Source organism: Kogia breviceps, chromosome 4, assembly GCF_026419965.1.
Source record: "Kogia breviceps isolate mKogBre1 chromosome 4, mKogBre1 haplotype 1, whole genome shotgun sequence".
Classification (NCBI taxonomy): Eukaryota; Metazoa; Chordata; class Mammalia; order Artiodactyla; family Physeteridae; genus Kogia; species Kogia breviceps.
The window spans coordinates 59,247,235-59,274,271 of NC_081313.1; the positions used below are offsets into that span (position 1 = coordinate 59,247,235).

Below are 27,037 nucleotides of genomic sequence, written 5' to 3' on the forward strand. Positions count from 1 at the left end.
GCTACAGCCTCAATCAGCATTTGGTCTGCTCTCCAAAGTCAAATTACCAAAGTTGAGAATTTGACCAATTATTTTATCATCTCCAAACAAGTCACCAGCTTCCCAACCTGTGATATATATCGCCACTCCTCAAAGCCCCTCCCTCAAACACTAAGCCAATTCTGTATATTAGATTTTGTTATTTTCAGCACCCTGCTTTCTGTGTCACTTCAGAATTTTACTTCAGCTGTGAATTACAGAGACCCAATCAGTGTCTTAAAAAAAAAAAAATCAATTCTAGTGTTCCCACGAAACACAAATTTCATTGGTTAACTTTGGCTCGATAGTTCAAAGATGGGTGTTCACAGTCTGATTTTCTTGGCCTCACATGGCCAACTTCTGGCCAACTTCTGGCCGCAAGATGGATGGACTTTTCAATATCCAGCCTTACACATGAGTTCCAGGTAGGAAGATGAGGAAGTAAAAAAGACAAAAGGGCAAGTCTGTCCGACTTTAAGGAGCTTTCTTGGAAGCGCCACATAACAATTTCCACTTCTATCTCATTGACCAAACAGTGTCAGGTGGCTTCCCCATATTAAAGGGAACCTGGAAATGTAGTTTTTAGCTGGCTACGTTGCTACACCCAAAGAAAAACAGGTTCTGTTAGTAAATTGTGCCTCACCTATTAAAAAAATACTATACAACTTTATTATCAGATGATGTGTTTGTCTACATTTTTAAAAATCTACATTTAGGACTTCCCTGATGGTTCAGTGGTTAAGAGTCGTGCTCCCACTGCAGGGAGCATGAGTTCAATCCCTGGTCAGGGAAGATCCCACATGCTGTGCAGCGCAGCCAAAAAAAAAAAAATCAACATTTAATTAAAAAGTTCGGGCTTCCCTGGTGGCGCAGTGGTTGAGAGTCCGCCTGCCGATGCAGGGGACATGGGTTCGTGCCCTGGTCCGGGAAGATCCCACATGCCGCGGAGCGGCTGGGCCCGTGGGCCGTGGCCGCTGAGCCTGCGTGTCCGGAGCCTGTGCTCCGCAACGAGAGAGGTCACAACAGTGCGAGGCCCGCGTACCGCAAAAAAAAAAAAGTTCAACAAGCTTATGGCTACAAGATCAATGTACAAAATCAGTAGCCTTCCTGTACAACAGTAATAACCAATTAGAAAACATAAAAATAATCTCTTTCATGACAACAATCTATAAGGGACCTAAAGGGGCAGTGGGTTGGGGCGGGGCGGATATCTATCAAAATAGGTGCAAGTACTTAGGAACTACAAAATATTATTGAAAGACAAGCAGTCTGAGTAAATTAAAAGAATAATCCTATTTATGAGTAGGAAGATAACTATCTTAAAGATAACTCTTTTCCCTTAATTATAAGTTCAATAAAATTCAAAACAAAACTTCTCATGGTTTTTCTTGGAAGTTGTTAATTAGATCGTAAATTTTATATGGAAGAGCAAAGGCCCAACAATAATAAGGTATAAGGACAGGCCCTATTACATAGCAAGATTCATTATAAAGCTGTAGTAATTAATACCGTACACTAATGGAGTAGTATTGGCCTGGGTATGGACATTTTAGACAACTCAGTACAAAAAGTATTTACTATTTAATAAATAGTGCCTAAACTCTGACCTTCCAACTGATTTCTCAGCTTCTCCTGCTCTAAACCATTTTGTGCATTTTTTGCACATTAGCCATAATGTTTTCATAACGTCACTCGTATTAGAAACAAAACAAAAAAAGATTTGAAAGCTCTCAACTCTGTCCAGGATCAGTGGGAGCTGAGAAGGGGACTGATTTTTAGCGTATGATGATTTCTGTGGTGCAAATACCATGACAGATTTCAAGCTATAGACACGATGTCAACCAGTTCACAAAGTTCCTGAAAATTCAACAGTTGGCTCTTGGGTGCCAGCATAAGCGAGTTCCCCCAAAATCAGTGTTCATGGTACACACCAAATACTGGCTTGGCATTCAAGCCCTGTCAAGTCACACTGCATAGCTTGCAGTTTCCTGAATTAACCAAGTTATTTCTCCCTTCTGGTGTCGTGCTCAGTTGCTTCCTCTGTCCAGAATGTGCTTCCTGAATGCCCCTTTGCCCTCTCCATACACAATAACCATACACAACTATTCATATTTCAACTTATCTTAAGGACAACCTTCAAGAAAGGGTCCCTGTCCCCTAAGAAAACTGATTAGTCACTCCTTTGTCCTCCTGTTTCTCTATGAAGACACTGAAATGTTCTTGGTTGTGGCTTTGCTGTGGCTTTGCTGTGGTCTCTCCCTTCTAGGTTGTAGGCTGCTAGAGAATGCTGGACTGTCTTTCACTGATCTCTGAATTATAAGTGTGAAGTGTAAAGCCTGGCACTCAGTAGGTGTTAACTATCATTTGTTGACCCATAAATGAGTAAATAATGTTTGCCCAAAGACTGGTGTCTATTACTGTCATACTAATTTTCTCTGTGAAGACAGGGTGGCCAACACAGATGGCTGCACTCAAGCTGGGCCCTAAGGATGGGCATTCTGGAAACAGAGAATTGTACTTCTTTCCCTTTATTGGATAATTGCTTGCTTTATAAATGTTTTATTACTGTGTTCTTCTGGGATAGCTTGGAAATATTTGTAAAAAGGCTCAAAATATGACTATTAACCTATGACTAAAATAAAATGATTTTTGAGGAAATATTCCATTTTGAAAATCACACCTGGTGCCTGCTGTCTGCTTTTTTTTTTTTTCATAAGTAATGTCCCCCATTTTTTTTTTTGGCCATGGCTTGTAGTACGTGACATCTTAGTTCCCCAACCAGGGATTGAACCTGTGCCCCCTGCAGTGGAAGGGTGGGGTCTTAACCACTGGACCACCAGGGAAGTCCCCGTAATGTCCCATTTTGAAAAGCAGTAATACATTTGAGCATGCCTGGTGCTGGTAGGGCTCTAGTGAACATCACAGAGAGGTGGTGTTTATACCCCTGAAGCAAAAGCTGTTCTTTTGTTGAATCATTAAGGGATAATCACTTTTGCTTTGTAATACATAACTGGATTAACAGTTGTTCAAGAAAAACTCAAATGATATTATGGTGAGTATTGAAAACATGATTCAATTTATTAAATCGTATGTTGGACTGCTCTCCTTACAAGTGTGAGGTAATTTATTTTCTAATTATTGCTGTCTACAAAAGGCTCAGGGAGACAGAAGATAATTCAGAGGCAAATAGTTTTCACCCTTTCCTTGTAATCGCAGTCTCTTAAGTTTGTTATGATTTCAAACCCATATATACCTACGTATACATATGCATAGATGTGCATACACCATATACATATATGTGTGTATATACATACTATACACACATACACACAACCTCACCTGAACCCATATCTGTTACTGAATTCTGTCTACCCTTGTAGGGCCTGTTGAAAACATCCACTTCTTTCTATTCCTTTTGTCAAATCCTCAACAGTTGCCTAATCTCTGGCCTTCCAACTTATTTCTCAGCTTTCATCAGTTTCCTTCCCTTCTCTAAACCATTTTGTGCATTTTTATAGACAATGCTTTCCTAACATCACTCATATCCGTGTGTGTGTACCAAAAAGGTGAGTCAGTTCTGGGGTCAGATCTACTTATGTTTTATGAGGGCTCAACTTTTTTTCACTCCTAGAATATGCTCAACTTCTAATTTAACCTCTGAACCCACCCACAGGCATGAGATGTGCCATGGTTTTATTTGTTTGTAATCCATCAAACACACTGTGCTTATGTACTAGGGATTCAATGGAGATATCCAGGTTGTCCTTCAATATTCTACTTTTCTTCCATATTATTAGAATTTTAGCTAGGCACACGATTGCCCAGAATAGTTTACTATATTTCATCAATTCTTTATTTTATAAATCACTAAGAAAGAAATAAGACCCAAGATGGGGAGTCCAGTAGGTTACCACTGCATTAAAATGGGGTACCAAGGTTTTCCATCTTCAGAGAGGCTATTGAGTCTTACTTTATTCTAGAGAAAATTCTGGAAGCCCATTTAAAAATGATTCAATACTTAAGTTCCGATAGTGTTGGTTATCAAGTCAACCTCGACACTTCTCCCAACTGTACGAAGAACAGCCTAAGTGTGCGCCAGGAGTTTTCTCAGAACGTTTTGCCTCGCGTGAACCCAACCACATCACGCCACACCTGAAGGTGGCTCCGCCCAGCCAGGGCTGGAGACCCGGGGTGAGCCGCCCGTAGAAGCGCCCGCAGCCGAGAGCGGCCCCGGGGGTGAGTGGCCTCGGGGGCCTGGGGGCCTCGGGGTCGGAAGTGGAGCCGGGTCGGCGCGCCCCGGGGCGCAGGGCAGCGCCGAGGGGTGTGGGGGCGCTGCTGCTCGGCGCGGCTGCGGCCGCCGAGGGGTTGCGGGAGGACCTGAGGGGTGCGGCGGCCCAGCCCTGGAGAGGCCTGGCGCGGATCCCGAAGCAAGGGCGGTCGCGGCGCGAGGAGACGGCGGCCGAGCACGAGTTCTGTGAGTCTGGGAACAAGGCCTGAAAACGCCGGCGCTACCGGCGCCGCGCGGGCGCGGGGAGCTGGTTGAGCAGTGCGGGTGCAGCGCTCGGGCCGCGGCGGGAACGGACGCGAGCGCATCCTCATCCCTGTGCTAGTTTTCAGCTTTGGGATCCACCCCCACCCAAGTTTTGCCTCACATTTCTCAGGACGTTTTATTTCCGGTTAACCCTGCGCTGTGGGTGGAAGGAAAGTGTTAACCCTTTCAGATTAAGGAAAAGGATTTTTCAAGAAATAATTTAGCCCTTTTACAAATAAGGAAAGAGTTTTATGTGCTGTTATCTCCTATAGCCTGACGCATTCACTAATTTATTGTGTGACTTTAAATAATTCACTTGATCTTTCTGTACTTTAAATTTTTAAAGCATGGAGGGGATCATCTATGCCTTGGGGATACATTTATAGCATAAACTCAGGGACGCTGTTTAAGGGTCTTCAAGGTTGAGAATGACGTTTAGTCTCTTAACGAGCACACCCTCCAAGTTGGATAAGTGGGATGGCTTCATTTCCTGAAGACCAGCCTTGTGGGCAGAGCACCGGTTTCTTTCTTTCTAAAAATTAATAAATAAATTTATTTATTTTTGGCTGTGCTGGGTCTTGGTAGCTGCGTGTGGGCTTTTCTCCAGTTGCAACATTGCGGTGCATGGGCTTCTCATTGCCGTGGCTTCTCGTGTTGCGGAGCATGGGCTCTAGGCACGCGGGCTTCAGTAGTGGTGGCTCGCGGGCTCTAGAGCTCAGGCTCAGTAGCTGTGGCTCATGGGCTTAGTTGCTCCGCAGCATGTGGGATCTTCCTGGACCAGGGCTCAAACCCATGTCCCCTGCGTTGGCAGGTAGGTTCTTAACCACTGCACCATGCGGCCCGATGTTGAATTTTTTTTAAATGCTTTTTCTGCATCAATTTAAATGATCATGTAGTTTTTCTTTTTTAGACTACTAATACAGTAGATTACATTGATTGATTTTCAAATATGGAACCAGTTTTGTATTGTCAGGATAAACCCCACATGGTTATGGTGTATTATACTTTTTATATATGACTGAATTTGATTTGATAATGTTTGAGGAGTTTTGAATCTATGTTGTTGAGGGATATTTGTTTATAGTTTTCTATTCTTGTAGTGTCTGGTTTTAGAATCAAGGAAATGCTGATCTCATAAGATGTGTTGGGAAGTGTTTCCTCCTTTTCTGTTTTCTGGAAGAGATGGTATAGACTTGATGTTATCCTTTAAATATTTGGTAGAATTCACCAGTGAAACTATCTGGGTATGGAGATTTCTTTTTTGGAATTTTTAAAACTACAAAGCCCATTTCTTTAATAGTTATAGGATTATTCCAGTTATCTGTATAATCTTGAGTGAATTTTGGTGGTTTGTGGTTTTTGAGGAATTGTTTCATTTCATCTAAGTTGTTGAATTTATGTGCATGGAGTTGTTCATAGTATTCTCTTTTTCGTCTTTTAATGTCTGTGGAGACTGTAGTGCTCTGCTGTCTTTCATTCCTTACATTGGTAATGTGTATCTTCCCTCTTTTTTCTTAGTCTTGCTAGAGGTTTATTGATTTTATTGATGTCTTCAAAGAACGAGCTTTTGTTTTTATTGATTTTTCTCTATTGTTTTTCTGTTTTCAGTTTCATTGATTACTGCTTTTACCTTTGTTGTTTTTCTTCTGTCTGCTTGATTTAGGTTTATTTTTTATTTTCTCAAGGTAGGAGCTTAGATTATTGACTTGAACCCTTTCTTCTTTTCTGATAATTTAATCCTATAAGCTTTAGCTGAATCCCACACATTTTGATATATTTTATTTTTATTTTCATTCAGTTCAAAATATTTTCTAATTTCTCTTGAGATTTCCACTTTGATCCATGGTCCAGATTTTTTTTTTTTTTCAAAAATTGGAAGTTCTCACAGTACTGAGCCTACATTCCCTCCTGGCAGTATTGTTCTGGAAGTGATTGTGGTTACCCAACCCTTCCATCCAACCATTGAACAAATATTTATTGAACACCTACTAGCACTAGACACTGGGATTACTTCAGCTTCCCGATGGATGTGTATTCAGGTGAAGGAAGCAGACAGTGAACAAGTATATATGTATTATAATGTCAAATAATATCAAATGATGTGAAGAAAGAATGGAGTAGGGCATAGGGGTAGAGAATGACAGGGGAAAGAGGATTGGGTGGTCAGGCATGGTTTTTCAGAGGTGGTACCATTTGAGGTACCACCTGAATGAAATGAAAGAGGAAGTCTGGACTTGTTTTTCTAGCTCAGCATGGCCCCCTCCTGTTCTGACCCTCTTTCCTCAAACTTGCTCTGCTACTGAAGGCATGGAATGTTGGACCCCTAAAAGTTTAAGTGAATGATACAGCTCCGTGTAACCTGTTGTTTTTGACTGAACATTTAACCTTTACTTGATTTTATCCATTACATTTTTAACGCATGTATAGTAAAGTACTCCTCTAAATATTATTTAGTTAATTGATATGTTTATGATTTTGTCTGGGCCATTTTCTTGACTCTGTCACTTATTACCCGGAAGGTAGACAGTGGTGTGTTGGCAAGGGTCTAACTACCAACTCTCTGGGAGAAAAAGTTCTGATTTGTAGTGTTTTCCAATTTCCTTTGTGTAATGCTTCCGCTGTGACTGATTTCAAGCTACAATGTGATGTCATTGAACACAGAGTTGAGAAGAGTTACACACAGTCAGTTCTTATTAGCCTGTACAAGCTGGCTCCTTCATACCACTAAAGGAAGATTTTATAATCTCTGTTTTACAGGTTGGGATATTAAAATTCAGAATTGTTACAGGGTTACACAATTAGTAAGCTGTGGGCCAGTCAGTGAACAGTTTAAGCCCCTAGATATTCTGATGTAATTGGCTTGGACCAGGCGTTTTTTATGGTGCTTTTTAATTGTCTTAGAAACTTCCTTAAAATTAAATTTTAAAAAATATTTATTTATTTATTTATCTTTGGCTGCATCGGGTCTTATTTGTGGCATACAGGCTTCTCTCTAGTTGTGGCATGCGGGCATCTCTCTAGTTATGGCACGCAAGCTCCAGAGTGCGTGGGCTTGGTAGTTGCGGCACAGCATGTGGAATCTTAGGTCCCCAACCAGCGATTGAACCCGCATCCCCTGCATTGGAAGGCGGATTCTTAACCACTGGACCACCAGGGAAGTCCCTTAATTTTCCTTATAGATATGGTAGAAAAGGGGCAAGATACTCAACTTCAGGGACAGACTAGAATCCATGTGTCATATTTCCAGGCACAGTAAGGTCTTGACTTGCTATTTCAGGGACATACCAAAAGAAGGATAAGGACCTGGAAATAGAACCCCCCTCCCATTGGATTAATACACTGGGGCAAGGAGCTGTGGCCAGGCTGTGTACGAACCATGAGAAGGAGCTGAGAGGAGTCCGGCCTAACCAGCGGAATGTGTTAGCTAAAGCATGTGGCCAGTGGGCAGTTTGGACCTCTACTCCAGCAGTACACTCTCATACTGACACCCTGGACACACGCAGTGACTGGAAGCTTGGGCTTTGAATTCAGGCTGCCTAGGACAATTCTATCATTTATTATCTTTAAGGCATGAGCAAGTGGTTTAACTTTTCTAAGCCTCAGTTTCCTCATCTTAAGATGGGGGTAATAATGTCTACTCCATCAGGTTGTTAGTGTTATAAAAACCCTAGGGTGCTCCAACATTTGGAGATCAAGCAGAGGAGGAAGAACCAGTGAAAGAGACTGGAAAACAACAAGTGGTCTAACAGAAGCCTGGAGGAAGACGTGTTATAAGGAGAGTGTGGTCCTCTGTGTCAAATCTGCCAAGAGTTCAGTGCACATGACAGAGAAGTGAAGACTGGATTTTAGCAAGATGGAGTGACCCTGGTAAGAGCAGTTTTGGTGGAGCAATGTCTGATTAGCATAGGTTGAGATGAGATGGTGAGATGAGTACATGGAGACATCATTATTGTCCAGGTATAGAAATGGAGCAGATAGCAGTTGGGTTGAATCTCAGAATTTGGATTCTGTCAACTAGTCGGATGAAGGAAGCGGCTGGTGAGGGAGGTAAATGTGTTTGCACGGAAGTGGTTCAAAGATGTACCACAGGATCTAAACTGGGTGAGGAGGGAAGTAAGGGCCTAAAGGGAGGGATAATATAAAAAGATGGTGAGAAGAGTGGAATGGAGGACTTGATGAGGTCGCAAAATTTCTGGACTGGGAAACCTAGAGCAGGTGAGCTGAATGGATGAGGCCATGGTCAGAGAACGGGATTCTTGAAGATGTCAGAGGTAGTGTATTTATTGTTGCAGGAAAGAGAGTAGGGTACGGGAGGATGTTCACATCCCAGGTCACATCCGAGTCCCTGGGACGGCTGCCAAGTGTGGGTTCTTGGCTTTGCGCAGGAAGGAATTCAAGAGTGAACCGTAGTAAAGTGAAAGAAGGTTTATTCAGGGAGATGCACACTCTATAGACAGAGTGTGGGGCATCTTGGAAGGCAAGAGGCACCAGGGTATGGGCTTGTCCGTTTTTATAGGGATGGGTAATTTCATAGGCTAATGAGTAGGAGGGGTATTCCAGCTATTTTGGGGAAGGGGTGGAGATTTCCCGTAATTGGGCCACCACCCACTTTTTGACCTTTATGGTCGGCCTTGGAACTGTCATGGCACCTGTGGGTGTGTCATTTAGTGATGTGTTACAATGAGCTGAGCATATACTGAGGCTCAAGGTCTAGTGGAAGTCAACTCATCTGCCATCTTGGACCTATTTGGTTCTAATCAGTTTATGTCGTATCCTCAGGCTATGTCATTCTTTTAGAGATTGTGCCCTTCCCCCTTCCTGTCTCATTATGATGTAGTGATGATAATCATGTCAAGAGTATGACTCTGAAATTAGGTGGCTGAGGTCAGGTGGAGGAAAAGATTATTGGAGGTGAGGGGGTTAGGGAACTGAGAGACCAAGGTGTTGCATTAATCATCTACCTGGATGTTGAAGTTACTTAGAGTGGTAGCAAAAGTAGCAGTATTGGGCTGGCCAAAAAGTTCGTTTGGATTTTTCCATAAGATGGCACAGAAAAACCCAAATGAACTTTTTGGCCAACCCAATAGGAGGAGCCAAGCAATAGAATGAATGTGTATGTCTCCCAGGAAGATACTCCCTGGTCTTTGACTGGACTTGGAAGCATGCTGAAAAGTCTTTGGCAGATGCTAGGGAAACTACTCAACAACACATCTATAGGGACTTCCCTGGGGGCACAGTGGTTAAGAATCCACCTGCTAATGCAGGGGACACGGGTTCGAGCCCTGGTCCGGGAAGATCCCACATGCCACGGAGCGACTAAGCCCGTGCACCACAGCTACTGAGCCTACGCTCTAGAGCCAGCGAGCCACAACTACTGAGCCTGCGTGCCACAACTACTGAAGCCTGCATGCTTAGAGCCCGTGCTCTGCAACAAAAGAAGACACTGCAATGAGAAGCCTGCACACCGCAACGAAGAGTAGCCCCTGCTCTCCACAACTAGAGAAGAGCCCGCGCGCAACAACGAAGACCCAACGCAGCCAAAAATAAAATAAATAAATAAATAAATTAAAAAAAAAAATCTATAAAACCTCTCTTAGGTCCTTTCTTTTTGGAGATGGTCGATTGCTGATTTCAGATCATCCCAATTCTGACTTTATTGCCCGATGTTGTGATTGTCCTCTGAGAGCTTTCCAGCTCCTTTACATTACAAAATAACAACAACAAACCAACAACAAACAAACAAACAACTCAGTAAATCCTGGAATCTTCTCTAGGCTATTTAATAAAACCTGCCATCTGAATATGTATTTGTGTGTGACATATAATGTTCATAGTGTATAGTAATGTTAACGTTTATAGTTAAAAGTGAGAATCCACTTTTATCTCCTTTCATATAAATGAGAATAAAACAGGTTCATCCCTTTTAGCCTTCGTTCGTGTATATTTATATGATGTGCTGCATCTTAAGGTTCTGTTTCTGCAGGTCTGGCATCTGCACAGGGTTCTGCAGACAACAGTTTTATCTCTGTAAGCTTGCATGGAGTATTTGGGCTCCTCCCTGTGTAATCTTGTACAAACGTCTTATAAACAACACCCCCTGAGAAGTCAGTGGCCACCCTCTGACCTCCTAGAGCTAGCTAGACACTGCATTGCTGACTTCAGGGTGGTCCTTTGGAATAATGTTTCGCTTGGGACCAGGAAGATTTTTAAGGCTGTGAAAACACTTGCAACGTGAGGAGAAAGTGGAATCTTGATAACACAGCTTTATGAAATATTGAAGCAAAGTTCCCACGTCCAGAATAGCAGAATGCAAAAGGCTCAAGGCTGTTGTTTCAAGTTTTTAGTTCCAAGGTTTGCCACACGAGGTTTGCTTTCTCTTCAGCCCTCTTAAATTCCCTATCATGCTTGCTTGCTTGCTTTCAGTGCTGCCAAATGAGAGAAGCTTCCAGAATGCTGCTAAAAGCAATAATTTGGAGCTTATGGAGAAGCTGTTTGAAAAGAAGGTTAACATGAATGCTGTGAACAATGTGAGTAGAAATCACAGATGTGACAAGTGACAGTGGTGTGGGTTTACATAGTCCAACTGAAATAAAAATAAAAGTGATTCTGCTAAATGAGGTGAGGGAGAGCTCCATTGCTGGCAATTCCATAATGTTTAAGCTAAAGGTGGAATCAAGCAGTGGAAGAGGGTCTGGGTGTTTTAACTGATCTCATCCAAGGGGAAGCGTCCAGGGTCTTTATGTGCAGCTGTACTAAGTCTGTGGGTGGACAGTGAAGGCAACTGTCAAGGTTATGGGCCTGGGCTTGGTCCTGGATCATAGCCTGTGGATCACTTTGACCTCAAACATTCTGGAAAGGCAGAACATCTTTTGCTACACGGTTCATTGGTTCATCGTTGTTTTCTCGCCAGTGATGTCCTTTATGGTTGGGGCCTTCCAAATTTCAAATCCAGTGGAGAGTATGGGTTTGTATTTTATTGCTTTTGAAATATAGTTCATCTGCATGTTGGGCAGTGAGGCCTTTTCTGAAACCTGGCTCTCACTTGTTCTTCAAGTGCCTGGGTTTAGGGGAGAGATCCCACTGCCAGACATATGGATTTCCTACTGCTTGCTTCTGTGGGGATTTCCTGACAGCCCCACCAGGCAGGGTTTATCAAAGTGAACAGACTGGGGGCTGTGTCAGTTGTTTAGGACAATTTGTGGAGATGGCAGAGGTGGATGTAATGCTAAATGAAGCATAAACTTTAAGACACCTGCTTGTACAGACTCCTTCCAAGGCACTGGGAGGACTCTAGCAGTGTGTTCCATTGTTATATGATTTTGTAAAATCTGAAAAAGTAAGAAATTTTAACTGTAATCCGTTAAGCTTTCTGACTCTGGCTTTAAAGAGGGCTCCCAAAGAGTGTAAACTTGACGTTCCACAAAACCTGGATCTATCCCAGGCAATGAGGTCATAGAAACTGAGGTCATGCATCATGTGCAGTGGAAGTGTGTTTAGCAGTTGTGCATGTGTGTGCATGGGGGGATCTGTGTTTATGTGTATGTGGGAGTTTATGTGTCTGTGTATATTGTGTGTGTGTACATGTGTATGTCTGATGTGTTACCTGTGTATACCATATTCATTGTCCACAGACATCGTAGAAAGAGTAGAAAAATAGCAAATTTTTACAGCATAACAATTTTAGGAACAAAAAAAATGGAAGGGAATCAAGGAAGGAAGGGAGCAAAAATAAAAGAAATAAGCAAGGATCTTTGAAGGTAATATCTAGATTAATTGTTGAATAAGTAGAGCAATAATCATTTTTCCAAACAGCAGGAAATAGATTCTCCAGTGTACTTTTATAACCATTTGAAAATTTCTTCCATATAACTTTCTGATATTTTAAACCATATTTTTATATTAAAGTACTTAGAGAGATAGTACACTTAAACTTACAGTCAGTGTAGCAAGTTATTGTAAACTCCTGATGAATTATATTATGCTTTCTAATGACATCTCTTTTAGTCCTGTTTACAGCAAATTGTTGACATGGTTACTTGTAGAGTTCCTTAAAATCTGTGATGACAGAAATGAAAAAACATGGAAGTGGTTTTATTGAATTATCTTGGAAGGTATTTTGATTTGCATCCTTATTCACAAATAAAGTTAAAGGGGAGTTTATAAGCCCAAATTTGACATACCAGGACATAGCTCTAGACTGCAGACAATAGCAAGGGTAACTCAAATTTAGTTTATCACCGATTTAGCTACCAAGGAAATCAGATTAAACAGTTCTCAATTTTTGCAATAAATTATTTATGAGAAACAAAGGATAGTAAATTCTTTGGAAGCAAGATCAGTATCTAGAATGTGGGAAATATGACATGTGTTTTAGTTACAAGCAAAACATCCATTCTCTGAAGCACGTCAGACTGTCTCTAGACATCCTGGGAGCACCAAGTTGGATTTTCTTTGAAGCAAAAGATATTTATAGCTTTCTTTCTCTCTGTGTGTCTTTTCTTCCTCCCTCCTTCCTCCTTCCCTCCCCTCCCCTCCCCTCCTACCTCTCTGTCCCTCTCTTCTTTCCTTCCTTCCTTCCTTCCTTCTCTTTCTTGATTTGTTTGCTTCAGTAAAATTTACAGTCCAAAAATTACAGAGGAAGGAACCATATATGGATTGAACTTCTAGGAAGATTTTTTGTTATGCATTATCAACATGTCCTACCATTATTAATGATTGTATACAGGAGAAATACAGCTTTTACTCATTTTACTGTTACAGTCAGTCAGTCATAGGTTATGCAGTGGATTTCAGCTTGAGGCATATCCTCCAGTTGATTGCTAAATTCTCTATTATCTAACAGTAGAGAAATGCAAGATTATGCAGTTCTCACTACTTCTCACTACTTTCAAAGGCAAGGCAAATAGTAGATAAATAGTAGATAAATAATCAAAACACAAGCCCCTGATAGAAAATTATGGCCGTTCAAGAACCAGGAATCTTAAGAAGGCTAAATAACAATCAGATGACTGAAAACACAAATTGTGTTTCCTCAGATGAACCGCACAGCCCTGCCTTTTGCAGTGGGGACAGGTCATCTGTCTGCGGTGGATTTCTTGCTGAATCACAAGGCCGGGGGGGTTGTTGCTGGTGAGGTAACCTCGTCTTTGTTGGGGAGAATGGATTGGAGCATAACCAACGTAAGGGGAAAATCTGGCCGCTTGAGTTATCTTTTCTCCACCTACACACAAAATATTTCCATTGGCAGTGTTCATTTTGGAAAAATCTCTTTAGAGAATATGCATATTATGTGCTCTTTGTATTTGGTAGTCACCAATTGTTTACCCATTACCTATAGGATTTACACTTTTACTTATTTTCCCATAAAATGCATTTTCCCATAAATGCATGCATTTGTAAGAATAAAATGGTTGCCTAGAGTGTAACTGGGGGCATAGAAGACAGAAGCTAACTGGACTCAGAGACATTAAATCTGGACTTTTCCCTGTGAACTCTGGTAAATAAATAAGGCGTATTAAACGCATACTGTGTACCAGGCACCAGTCTCAGGACTTTGATATTTAGTGCCCCCAGCCTTGTGAGAAAAGTATTGCTATAATGTCCAATTTACAGATGAGGGGCCTGAGACAAAGAAAGGTTAAGTATCTTGCTCCCAAAATTACATCTAAGAAGGAGTGGAGGCAGGATTTGGACCTGGCTTATCTGATTCCAGAGACCATGGCCTTAGCCACATATCACCTTGATGATTTATCTGCCTAGATATCAAAATCCACCCTAAAGATTTTCCATGTACTTTTCCCAACTTCGTTTAATACTTTACCATGGAACAAGGAAACCAGTTAGGCTGGAGAGACCTAACATCACATTTATCATCTCCAGTTGCAAAAGTAGGTGATAACCTTGGCTTTTAGTTAATCCAATGGACGATAGTTCTTGACTCTTAGTTAATCCAATGGGCCATGTTTTTTAAAGTTAAACTATTCAAAAAATTCTTAAAGAGCTGTTCTGTTTTTTTCTCTGGACTGACTCTTTGGAGGGTAAGACTCAGCGTTGCTTTACCTTCATGTCTCACAGGGCGAGGTTTAGTATGTGCTTAGTAAATCTTTGGAAGATGAATAAATGAAATCAGTTCAAACCAGTTGGTCATCTTATTGGTTATCTTATTGGTTTTGTCGGCACTCATAGACATGGCCTAGACTTCATAATGATGAGAGTTTCTCTTTGTTTCACCAGAGGGACGCATCCCTCTCTGTCTAATTTATTGCTCTGGTATTGATAGGCAAGTGGATTGATAAACAACAGAATCAGAATGAAGAAAAACCCCTTTTTAAAAATTGGCACTGCAGGGCTTCCCTGGTGGCTCAGTGGTTAAGAATCTGCCTGCCAATGCAAGGGACACAAGTTCGAGCCCTGGGCCGGGAAGATCCCACATGCCGCGGAGCAACTAAGCCGTGTGCCACAACTACTGAGCCCACATGACACAACTACTGAGGCCTGTGCTTCACAACAAGAGAAGCCACAACAATGAGAAGCCGGCACACCGCAACAAAGAGTAGCTCCCGCTCACCGCAACTAGAGAAAGCCCGCGCGCAGCAACGAAGACCCAACACAGCCAAAAATAAATATAAATAAATAAATTTTTAAAAATTTTTTTTAAAAATTGGCACTGCAAGCACTCCAACTTAATGAGTGTAATAAGTTTTATTACAGATATAATACTTAAGGAACATGTTGTTTAGGTCTGAAAATTATCATTTGATTATTTTTTAATGTTATTTAGCCTGCAAAAGATGTTTTGGTAATAGACCTGATTGCCAAGAGTCTATTTTTATTTTAACATTGAAACCCAGATACAGTAACTTTTAATTTTACTTTAATTTTTAAATTAACATACTGTTCATTAACTTTCTTCTTAGCATACAGCTTTATGCATTTTAACACATGTATAAATTCATGTAACCACTATCACAATCAAAATACAGAACAGTTGCATCATCCAGAAAAATCCCTTATGCTGCCTCTTTGTAGTCAAAACCTCTTTGTAGTCAAACCCTCCCCTATCCTGGAAACCACTGATCTTTTCCCCATCTCTATAATTTTGCCTTTTTGAGAGTGCCATATAAATGATACCATATAGTATATAACCTTTTGACACTGGCTTTTTTCTCTCAGCAAAATTTCTCTGAGGTTCATGTGTTGCATGTATCAATAATTCCTCCCTTTTTATTGCTGAATAGTATTCCAGTGTATAGATATACCACAGTTTATTATATCCATTCACCAGTTGAAGGACATTAGAGTTGCTTCCAGTTTTTGACTATAACAAGTAGAGCTGCTGTAAACGTTCGTGTACAGGTATTTGTGTAAGCATAAGTTTTCATTTCTCTAGTGTAAATACCTAGAGAAGTGAGATTACTGGGGCATATAGTGAGCTATATACAAGAAGCCACTAGACTTTCTTAGAGGGGCTGTACCATTTTCATTCCCACCAGCAATGTACTAGGTTTCCATTTGTTCCACGTCCTCATCAACACTTGGTATTGTTATTCTTCTCCCTTAATTTTAGCCATTCTAATAGGTTTGTACTGGCATCTCATTGTGGTTTCATTTGCATTTCTTTAATAGCTAATTATTATTAAAGCATATTTTCTTGTGTTATTTACCATTTGTATATCTTCTTTGGTGATATGTCTGTTCAAATCTTTTGAACATTAAAAAAATTGATTATGTTGGGTTTTTAAAATTAATTTTATTTGATCTTTGCAACAACTCTGTGTGCTTGGTACTATTTTTTAAAAAATATTTATTTGTTTATTTATTTATTTTTGGCTGTGGCAGGTCTTAGTTGTAGCATGCGGGCTCTTCATTGCAGCGTGCAGGCTTCTCTCTAGTTGTGGTACATGGGCTCCAGAGTGTGAGGGCTCTCTAGTTGTGGCGCACAGGTTCCAGAGCATGTAGGCTCTGTAGTTGCAGCACACAGACTCCCTAGTTGTGGCACGCAGGCTCAATAGTTGCAGAGTGCAGGCTTAGTTGCCCCATGGCATGTGGGATCTTAGTTCCCCCACCAAGGATCGAACCCATGTCCCCTGCATTGGAAGGCGTATTCTTAACCACTAGACCACCAGGGAAATCCCTGTTTTAATTGTTGAGTTTTGAGAGTTCATTATATATTCTGGATCCAAGTCCTTTGTTAGATGTGTGATTTGCAAGTATTTTTTCACACTCTGCAGCTTATCTTTTTAGTGTTTTTCATAGAGCAGAAGTTTTAAATTTTGATGAAATTCAAGTCACTTGTATTTAAAAACTGAATCTAGCTATTGGTATTATATCTAAGAATGATTTGCCTAACTTAAGATGAAGATTTCTCATATTTTTCTTCTAAAACTTATATAGCCTTGTGTTTTACATTTAGATTTATCATCCGTTTTGAGTTAATTTAAGTATAAAGTTATAAGGAATCTAGTATATGGATGACCGATTTTCTTCAACACCACTTGACACCAATGTCACCAGTTTTAACACTTTTGCAGTGCTATTTGGACCTGTGCGCTATCCATGAGCCAGTCTGAGACCTGGGCAGTGGTCTACCCCATAGTTCAGTTCCCCAAGCTTTTGTCACACTGTTTAGGGTCAGGAACATGTACAGGTACGGGGGGAGGCCAGTAGTACATACACAACTTTATGGGGTTGCTTTCTTGAACTTCCACCTCTCCAAGATCATCTCCCCTACATTTTCCACCTACAGGGCCCTTCTCCACCTTTTCCTGGTCTTCTGACTAGAAAGCCAAGGGTGTAGTATCCCAGCTCTGCTGTGTACTTCCCACAATTATGTCTCCCTCTGGGACTAAGAGAGGAAGAAAAAAACCCCTTTTCCCCCTCCCCCACCTGCACCCTCCTCTTCTGACCATAGTTCCTCGGGTCAGAGAGAAGGATTCCCTCTGTCACTGCTTGCCCAGTCACTGCTCCTACCCCTTCTACTGTGGGGTTGCAACTTTAGGAGTGAGGCTTGCCTGGGGTGGAAACAGAAGAGAAAACAAAACAAAACAAAATTAGGATTTCCCCCACCTTCTCTGACCTGTAGGGGCCCCCTTCCACTTCCTAGACCAGAATGGGAAGCTCCTCTTGGAGCTGTTTCTGTCCGGAGCAGTGATTTGTACTGCCTTGAGTCCCAGTTGGAAGGTATGGAAGAAAAAACAAAAAGATCAGGAAACCCTGATTGTTTGTTTGTTTGTTTGTTTTGCGGTACACGGGCTTCTCACTGTTGTGGCCTCTCCCGTTCTGTGCTCTGCGGCCATGGCTCACGGGCCCAGCCACTCCGCAGCATGTGGGATCTTCCCAGACCAGGGCACGAACCCGTGTCCCCTGCATCGGCAGGTGGACTCTCAACCACTGCATCACCAGGGAAACCCTGATTGTTTGTATTTTGAGTTCTGGTTTTCTTCCCCAATCTACCTGCTGTCATTTACTTCTCAGAGTCCTCAAATAGCTGTTCCAAATGTCTGTCCAGAGATTTTAGTAGCATTTGTTGGGAGAGACAGAGTGGAGTGTACTTATACCATCTTTAACAGGACCATAACCCTAAACCTTTGATATACTATGAAAGTGGAGAGAATTGTACAGTAAACACTGGTGTATCCATTGCCCAGGTTCAAAAGCATCTTTTCTTTTAAACAGCATGTCTGAGGATTGCCATGTGTCTAATGTATTAAACACACTACTCGTTTATGTCAGAGTGTAAGTCAGTTATACCCAAAATGATGGAGAGAGCTTTTACCACTTTGTTCTCTCTGAGGGTTTTCTGAACATATATTTATATTATCCTGTATTTGAAGCATGACTCTGGCTAGCATCAGCTTCTTGTAACTTTGCCTTGGGGGATTGAAATGCTGTCAGGTTGGAAATAGCATCATTCCTGATGGACCTCTGTACTCTACCTTGAAAGATTCATTAAGTTAAGTATTTCTGTAACTAAATCAATTATTCACAGTGGCATTAGAGCAAAACTAATAAAATGCTTTTTATAATTCAAGCAATGCCATGTTTGGCCAGACCTGGCAGCTTCTTTATCTGAGTGATGAGCCCCTCAGTTTGACTTAGCAGTTCTGTCTTTTGAGTTCTAACACCTATTTGCAAAGAGCCAACAATGACACCCCTTCACCATCAATATTTATTCAGTGCCTGTTGTGGGTGAGTATCAATGCCAGCTACTGGGGATTCAACCAGATATAAGTCCTTGCTACTCACAGCAGGTCCTGGGACCAGAAGAAGCACTGGCATCACCAGGGAGCTTGTTAGAAATGCAGAATCTTGGGCCCCACCCCAGACCTCCTGAATCAGAATCTGCGATTTAACAAGATCCCCAGGTGATTTTTTCAGAAAGCACTGGCATAGATACAGTCCCTGCTTTGAGGAACCTACACTCTGCTGGGGAGCAAGGACTGAGACTGTAACAGGTGAGTTGCGTGCTGAGGATCAAATGCATAGCCCAGAGGCTGAGGACTCCAGGTTCAAAGTGGGCAGCATCCACAAATCTGGGGAAGAGGCAGACGAGGTAAATGGAGGCTCTTACTCCAGATGTGAGTAAAGGATCCCAGGTGGAGTGCAGGTGGTGCCCAGAGGATAATGCAAGCATCTACTCTCAGAGCTGCTTACTCTGAGCGCAAGTGTTCCCCGGGGAAGTAATTGACCTTCTTGCCTGTCATCAGCCTGGTAATGAGGACAGGTTGTCAGTGTCTGTGGACATTTTACACTTTATAGAGCATCAGGTACTGACTACGAATGTAATCTATGACTCATGCTCAGAAACTTCTCAGGCATGTCAGTTTCCTATCAGAAGACTTACTTTACCTCTGTGAGGAGTGATTCTTTGCCTCAAACAATGGCTCCATTTGGAATTTATGGTTTCAGAGACTCAAGGTGTTTGCCTCTTGAATTCCTTGCTTTTGGATTTTATGATGGGTTTTTGAAATCCTTAAGTGTTGGCTGCTTTACAATTAGGAATGACCTCTTAGGGAAAACTAGAGCTTCTGTCAAAATATGATTTATCATCTGTCCCAAATATTTCTGGCCTCTTTTTTGACCATATGTGAAACTAGATTTAGTGTTATTGGGTGTGAAACATTGATTTATAGGGAAGGCTAAATTAAGGGGTAAAATTTCTTGAAAAACCTCAACCAGTTATTGTACATCATTGTTCCTTGGGAAAAAGTGCAGAAACTGGTAAGCGTTTCCTTCACTCTAGACTTTAATAGACTGCCTCACTGTGTAGTGTGACAGCTGAAAGGTAAATATTATAGGGTATGTACATTTAGAGAAGGGTTTCTCCACAGTGGCACTGTTGACCTGTTGGTCAGGTGATTTTTTTTTTTGTGGTGGTGGAGGTTGGGGGGGGTTATAGGATGTTTGCAGCATCTCTGGTCTGTACCCACTAAATGTCAATATCTCCATTAGGTCACAACAACCAAAAGATGTCTCCAGATATCTCCAAATGACCCCTGGGGGCAAAATTGCCCCCAGTGAAGAACCACAGATTTAGAGTTACATCTCCTCCATAATCTGGGACTTGCTTTTTTACTTCTCCATACCCAGACTTTACTGGGAATAAGAGAAAACATTAATGCAATTTCTGGGGGCAGCAAGAGTAACTGCCAGAAGGCTTATACACTTAAAAATGGAAGTCTCCCACAGACCCTCATTCCTTGTTTATTTATTTATACACTATACATTTAGCAAATTGGTCTCCAGGATTACAAATACAGTTGATTACGAGAGGCAAATAAGATGTGCTGAGAAGGCTTACTTTTTGGAAGGCATGTATACAGAGGTTATGGATGATTTTTTTTTGAGGTCCAGTACCATATTTATGGTGATTAAATACCTAACCATTTAACATGTACAATTGTACTATTGTTTTTATTAGGGTCTGTCTTAGCTTGAGCTGCTGTAACAAATATACCATAGGCTGGGTGGCTTCCACAACAAATGTTTATTTCTCACAGATCTGAAAACTGGAGAGTCCAAGATTAAGACGACATCACTGCCAGCATCTCATGAGGGCTGCTTCTGGTTTTATCCACTCTCAGTGGAGAGCGGTGAGAGGAAGCAAGCTCTCTGTGTCTGTTTATAAGGGCACTAATCCCATTCATGAGGGTTCCACCCTCCTGACCTAATTATCTCCCAAAGGCATGACCTTCAAATACCATCACATTGGGGATTAAGCTTCAACATATGAATTATCAAGGGACACAGACATTCAGTCCATAGCAGGGTCCTATCTTTTTAAAAAGGTGTCAATGACAGCGTTTTTGAGTATTGAGCCCCTGCCCCATTTCCCCTATAAACCCTGTGGGTTTTGCTGTTGTTGTTGTTTGTTTTCATTTTTAAAAAAATTTATTACAAAAAATTTTTTCAGCTTTATTGAGGTATGGTTCAAATAAAACTGTGATACATTTAAAGTCTACCTGGTGATGATTCAGTGTGTGTATACATTGTGAAAGGATTCCTCCCATTGAGTTAATTAACACACTCATCATCTCATTTCTTTTTTTGATGAGAACATTTAAATTCTACTCTCTTAGCAAATTTCAATTATATAAAAGTGTTATTAACTATAATCACCATTGATATATCAGATCCTCAGACCTTATTCATAGTTAATGGATGATTTTTTGACAAGGATAAAAGGAAACAGAAAAGCAGAGACATGAACTTACAATTAAGTATCCTGAGGCTAAGGGTTAACTAAGTTGACCAAGATTACAGCATTTGAAAGTGGTAGAGCCAGAGTTTGAGGTCAGTTTCGTTTGAGTCTACAAATCATGCTCATAATGTCTGCTCTATAGACTTCTTTAACTTTGGACCTAGGGCACAGGTCTCAATTTTCCTCAGGTTACAGCCCTCCAATCCCTCCTCCCTGAGACAAGTGTTAACTGCTGGCTGTTTCCTTTCACACTTCTCTTCCTGTTCATTCGGTGTACAAGTCTAAGTACCCCCAGCATCACTGTAGCTCACTAGGTCTTGAACGAAATCCCTCCTTCAGCCTCTTTTATACATGTGTGGTTTTATAGAGAGAGTATATTTTAAATAATTTATGCATAAATAGAATTCTTTTTATAACTTCAGTCTTTTCTGTTTTTTATTTTTTGTGTAGCTTCCTCTTCTCCAGTAACTACATTTAACAATGTGGGATCTGTGTGTTTATTTCAGTACTTTTCCTCATGCTCATATAATCGTATCCACATTGTTATCTATCCACTTACCCACTTATAATAGATATAGATACATACATATACAGATATGAGTTTTTGGTCATAGCTTGTTTTATAAAAAATGGGATTGTATTATATTTTCTCTGCATCTTATTTTCCACATTTAACAGCTACCTAATGGAAGTCTCTCCACGTCAATTGTTATAGCACTAATTAATTTTTTTTTTTTTCTTTTTTTTTTGCGGTACGCGGGCCTCTCACTGTTGTGGCCTCTCCCGTTGTGGAGCACAGGCTCCAGATGCACAGGCTCAGTGGCCATGGCTCACGGGCCTAGCTGCTCCACGGCATGTGGGATCTTCCCAGACCGGGGCACGAACCCGTGTCCCCTACATCGGCAGGTGGACTCTCAACCACTGTGCCACCAGGGAAGCCCTAATTAATTATTTTTAATGCCTACATCATGTGGTATGACTGTTCCCTGATTTATTCAGTGTTCCAATATTGGTGGACATTTACCTTGCACTCAGTTTTAAGGGTTGCAATTAATCTTATTTATATAACATTAGGTCCTAAAGCTTATTTTTATGGGATAGAGTCCCAGGAGTGGGATTGCTGGTTGTATTTAAAATTTTAATAGATATTGCCAGATTGCTTAAACTATATGGTTTCATTTCCACTAATACCTTAAGAGAGCATATTTGGGGGTCCATTTTTCAATGGGTTTAATTGCCTTATTCTGTTGATTTGTAAGAGTACTTCATGTATTACAGAAAATAACCATTTATCTTTATTAAGATACATTTTAAAAAATACATCATTTGTTTATTGTCTTTGTTTATCATCTTGTTCCTTTTATAACTTTTGAATTAAAACACTATACATTATAGTCTAGATTTTCTTCTAATATATTTATTGTTTGTGTGCATTTTTGTATGTGTGATATGATATAGGATTTAATTCTATCTTTTTTCAGATGAAGAACTACTTTTGCTATACCATTTATTAAATATATTCATTGTCCCCATAGAATTGAAACATCACCTTTGCTGTATATTAAACTGTCATTTCTTAATTTTCAATGGTTAGGTATTAACCTAGCTTTTGTTGGCTGAGACAGTGTGGTGGCTCACCCAAGTGACAGATTCCTTTCTTCTCTTTTCTGGAGGAAGCATGGCTTGACAGTAACTCACCTTGCATCCTGGTCTGAAAGCCTCCAGATCATGCTCATGCTGGTTAGAGCTGGAGCAGACCAGAGAGCCAAGAGTCAAGTAGGTATGTGGCTCACACCTGGACAGAAGCCCTCTCCCCACAGAGCAGGAGGAGAAGATTGCAATGTAATTGTCTCCCCTACCCTGGCTCTCTTTAGGATGGAACGAATGCCCTTCACTTTGGGGCTCAGAGCAACAACGTGTTCATTGTGGAGTACCTCATTCAAGATGTGCACCTGAGGGACTTGGACCAGCCTGATGAGGTGTGTTTGCTGTTGGGCGGACAGGTCTCAAATACACCCCCACTAAATTCTGCTTTCTTCCTGCCCTTGCAGAAACTGCCAAAGCAGCCAGCACAGACAGACCTGACCCTGTAGCTGGATCCTCTCTCTGTCTGGCAGACCACAGAGCAGAAGGAAATTGTTGGTGCCGGTGGTGGCCCTATAGCACCTGCATGTGGGGAGGACAGGAGGTGTTGAGGAAGCTGCCTCTACTCCCTCATCCTGGCCAGGGGTGGACAGTATCCACCCTGTTTGGGTGCCTGCATTTTACTCGATTATGCCTGGCCTTTTGGGAATGTATTTGACCCAAGGCTGTGCTGTAATGAGCCATGGAATATAGTGCAATTTTACCATATCCATCTATATTTTTTCCTTTCATAAGAAGTGATATAGTAACAGTTACCCCTTATGGAGTATTCGTTAGTGTGCTTGGCCCAGAGGAATGCTGTGTCCACACATTATTTCATCGAGGGGTCTAGGGCCTGGCACGTATGGATGCTTAACAAATCATGGCTGGATGAACGAATTATACTGTTTAATCCCTGCAGTAATCCTATAAAGAAAAAATATTTTACTTATTTTCAAAGGAAGTCTTATTTTTACTGATATTTGAGGAAGTCGAGGCCCAGAGAGGCTAGGTACCTGGTCTGAGGGCTCCAAACTGAGAAGTAACAGAGCCAGGGTTTGAATTCCGGTCTGCTTGACTCTAATCATGGTGCTGCACCGTCTCCCTTCTCAGAGGACAGTGGGCATTGCCCATGTGCTAGGGACTGTCTTTTTCCTGGAATATCTCCTTCTAGGCATTTTTCATAGGATAATATCCTCTGTGGGGCTGGCATTTGGATTTTGAATGGAACCTCCTTTTCACTGTGCCTCTAGAACTTTACTCTCCGTTAAAGTCTCTCTAGAAGTTAATCAGTAATATTCACTTTGTTTCACCTCTTTTAAAAAACCTTCCCATTTTTTTCTGACCTCAATCTTAAAAATCATAACAACAAAAGCCATTTCTTCAAGTGAAGTCTATAAATTTATTTTACTTCTTCTGAATATGACTGAGCAACTATACCTTTACAGCTTGGAGGCAGACAGACTTGAGCTGAGGCCTGGGCATATATTAACTATGTGGCTTTAGCAAGTTCTCCAACTGCTGAAATCCTCAGTATCTCCCTCTGTGCAGTGGGAATAATAAAACCTACTTCATGGTAGCACCAAGGCCTGATGGGGTTGGGGGTGGATGTCTTGACCTCCATGTCATTTTTTATCAGCAATACCTCCATTCTTTGATAGAAATGATTTTGATGCTTCCTCATTCTTATATACAAATACCTATGCCATTGAGCAAAATGGCAAGCCATTCTACCACCCCTTTCCAATCAGACACCACCCCTAAGCCACTCCTATGTAGTAATATGTCAGAGTAGCCACTGTTGGAATGCTTAAATGAGTTAATGACTATAAAGCACTTAGCGGAGAACCTGGTACTTGGTAAGTGCTCACTAAATGTTAGTTATTATAACAATTATTATAGGGTAAAATGCTATCTCATTTCCTCAAACTGATAACCATAATCAAATAGCATTTAATGTCAGGATGAGGAAGTCAGACATTCCAGCTTGATCCAGGCTAACTAGGAGTATGGCCTATGAGTGGATTCCATTCAATTCAATTCAGCAGATATATGTTCAGGACCTGAGTTTTTGTTTGTTTGTTTGTTTTAATAAAGGGTATTTTTAACTGAAGTACAGTTGATTTACAGTGTTTTGTTTGCTTTCTGCTGTATAGCAAAGTGATTCAGTTATACATATATATACATTCTTTTTACTTTATTTTATTTTGTTTTTTTATTGAAGTATAGTTGATTTACAATGTGTTGATTTCTGCTGTACAGCCAAGTGGTTCAGTTATATATATTACATTCATATAATATATATATTATTTTTTATATTCTTTTTTCTCAGGATATTGAATATAGTTCCCTATGCTATACAGTAGGACCTTTTTGTTTATCAGGACCTGTTTTGTGTCAGAACAGGACTGTCTTACTTTTCATTGGGCTCTGGATGCTATCATGGGAGACGGCTGTGTGTAGGGAGGATCAGGCAAGCTGAAGGGGCTCAAAGACCAAAGCAGTTTGTGGGAAACCTTCCCCACTTCTGGAGCTTCTGCTGGCCATTATCTCTTCTGCAGGCTCTGGGCTTGTCCTGTTCCACTCCTCTTCCTCCAACTCTGACTATTTGTTGGGGAAAAGGCTGAAGAGCCCTGGTAGAGGACTGTACAGAGCCAGATAGATGTGAAGCTAAGAGGACCTAAAATTAAGATGGGTGCAGAGACGTATGAGGAATGAGCAAATAATGAGTCCACTGGGTCATCTAGGGAGAGAAGAATCTCTGAGCCCAATTTTAGTCCTAAAGAAACCTGGATTAATCAATAAAAAGATAAAGTCTGTCCTTTTTCTGAGATCTGTGAGTGAGGTCAAGGATACTGGCAAAAGCCAGTAGGAATTGGGCTCAGGAGCTCAGGGTCAATTAATTCAGCGTTGGGTTTTCCATTGGTATTCGCTTAAAGATATTGTGGAGCTCATGAAATGCACTGTATAGAAAAGACTGCTCCGCCTTCACAACGGGCCTTCTTCCCTAGTTTCTTATCCATGGAAAGTGATGGAGAGCGTTTATACCTGCCCAGTGTTAATAATCCTTCTCATTAGCCTAGAGGGATCTCCAAAAGCTAACAAGGAAAGCCTTACAGGGAGGAGGTCTTTATTAACAAAATGGATTTAACTAGGCCTGGAAGAGATTGGGTGAGATGGCAGAGACGGAGGACACTGGAGTATACTGAAGTTTCTCCCAACTCCATAGTTCTAGAAATCATGTGGCCTCTCCAGAGGAGAGAGATTAGAGCAGCCAGGAGAAGTCATAGGTAAAGCAGTCTAGATATTTAGAATCTATATGTAAACTCCCACCTAGTGATCAAAAATAAATACTCAGACTAAAATGTTTGGAGAGGGAGGGACACAGAAGGGAATGGCCTCAGAGGCCACTCATGTATCTGTTGAATGTTTATAAAGTTTGGTGGTACTACATTAGGTTGGTTTCAGCTGCATATATCGGGGAACTTCCACTGGTTTAAAGGAATCTATATATGAAGTCTCTAGAGGTCCAAATGCAAAGAAGCATCCTTTTTTTGGAGGACTGGGGATAATAATCATGAAGGGATTTGAGAAGACAGTTTCCTATGTGGACCTGAGGCCCACATCTAACAGGCTTGGATTTCATCAAACCTATTGACTCCCATCTGGGGAGAACTGACCCAGCAGCTCCCCTTCGCACCAGTTCCATGCCTTCATATGCAACACACTGCTCTTTCAGCACTTTTTACTCATGGCGATGTTCTTGTCCTCTCTCAAATCTCTAGTTATTCAGGGCCCTGCTGGTTTTCCCCTTCAACTAGGGGTCTGCTGTGGATTCCTGATCGCAGGGTGAAGGGGAATGTCTTGGGTGTGTAGACATGCCCAGGAGGCACCGGGGGGCTTCATGCTGGATTCTACCGGCCTCCTCTCCTCAGAGGCTCTCTAGGACACCCTCTCTGGGATCCCTGTGGGAAGGGATGGCCAGGTTGGACTTAAGGTGCATATTTAATGGCTGTTTGTGAAACATTTACTGAACTTGGTAACTTGTCAAATAACCCTGGCAGTAAACTTAAAAATGAAAAATAATTTCTAATGAATACTTGCAACTCCTCAGACTTATTCATGTGCAAACAATTTAAATGCATTGAATTAAGACATGTTAGGTT

At 41.3% G+C, this 27,037-nt stretch overlaps 1 protein-coding gene across 1 annotated transcript in view; it reads left to right on the forward strand.

Moving 5' to 3' along the window:
* The first annotated feature begins 4,024 nt into the window (after positions 1 to 4,024).
* ANKDD1B (ankyrin repeat and death domain containing 1B) overlaps positions 4,025 to 27,037 on the forward strand; it is a 57,822-nt gene continuing 34,809 nt past the window's right edge. The window contains 6 exon segments of the mRNA XM_067033296.1: positions 4,025 to 4,144; positions 4,228 to 4,492; positions 10,973 to 11,076; positions 13,585 to 13,683; positions 22,926 to 23,024; positions 23,123 to 23,227. Of these exon segments, the coding sequence (XP_066889397.1) occupies positions 4,025 to 4,144; positions 4,228 to 4,492; positions 10,973 to 11,076; positions 13,585 to 13,683; positions 22,926 to 23,024; positions 23,123 to 23,227 (792 nt within the window).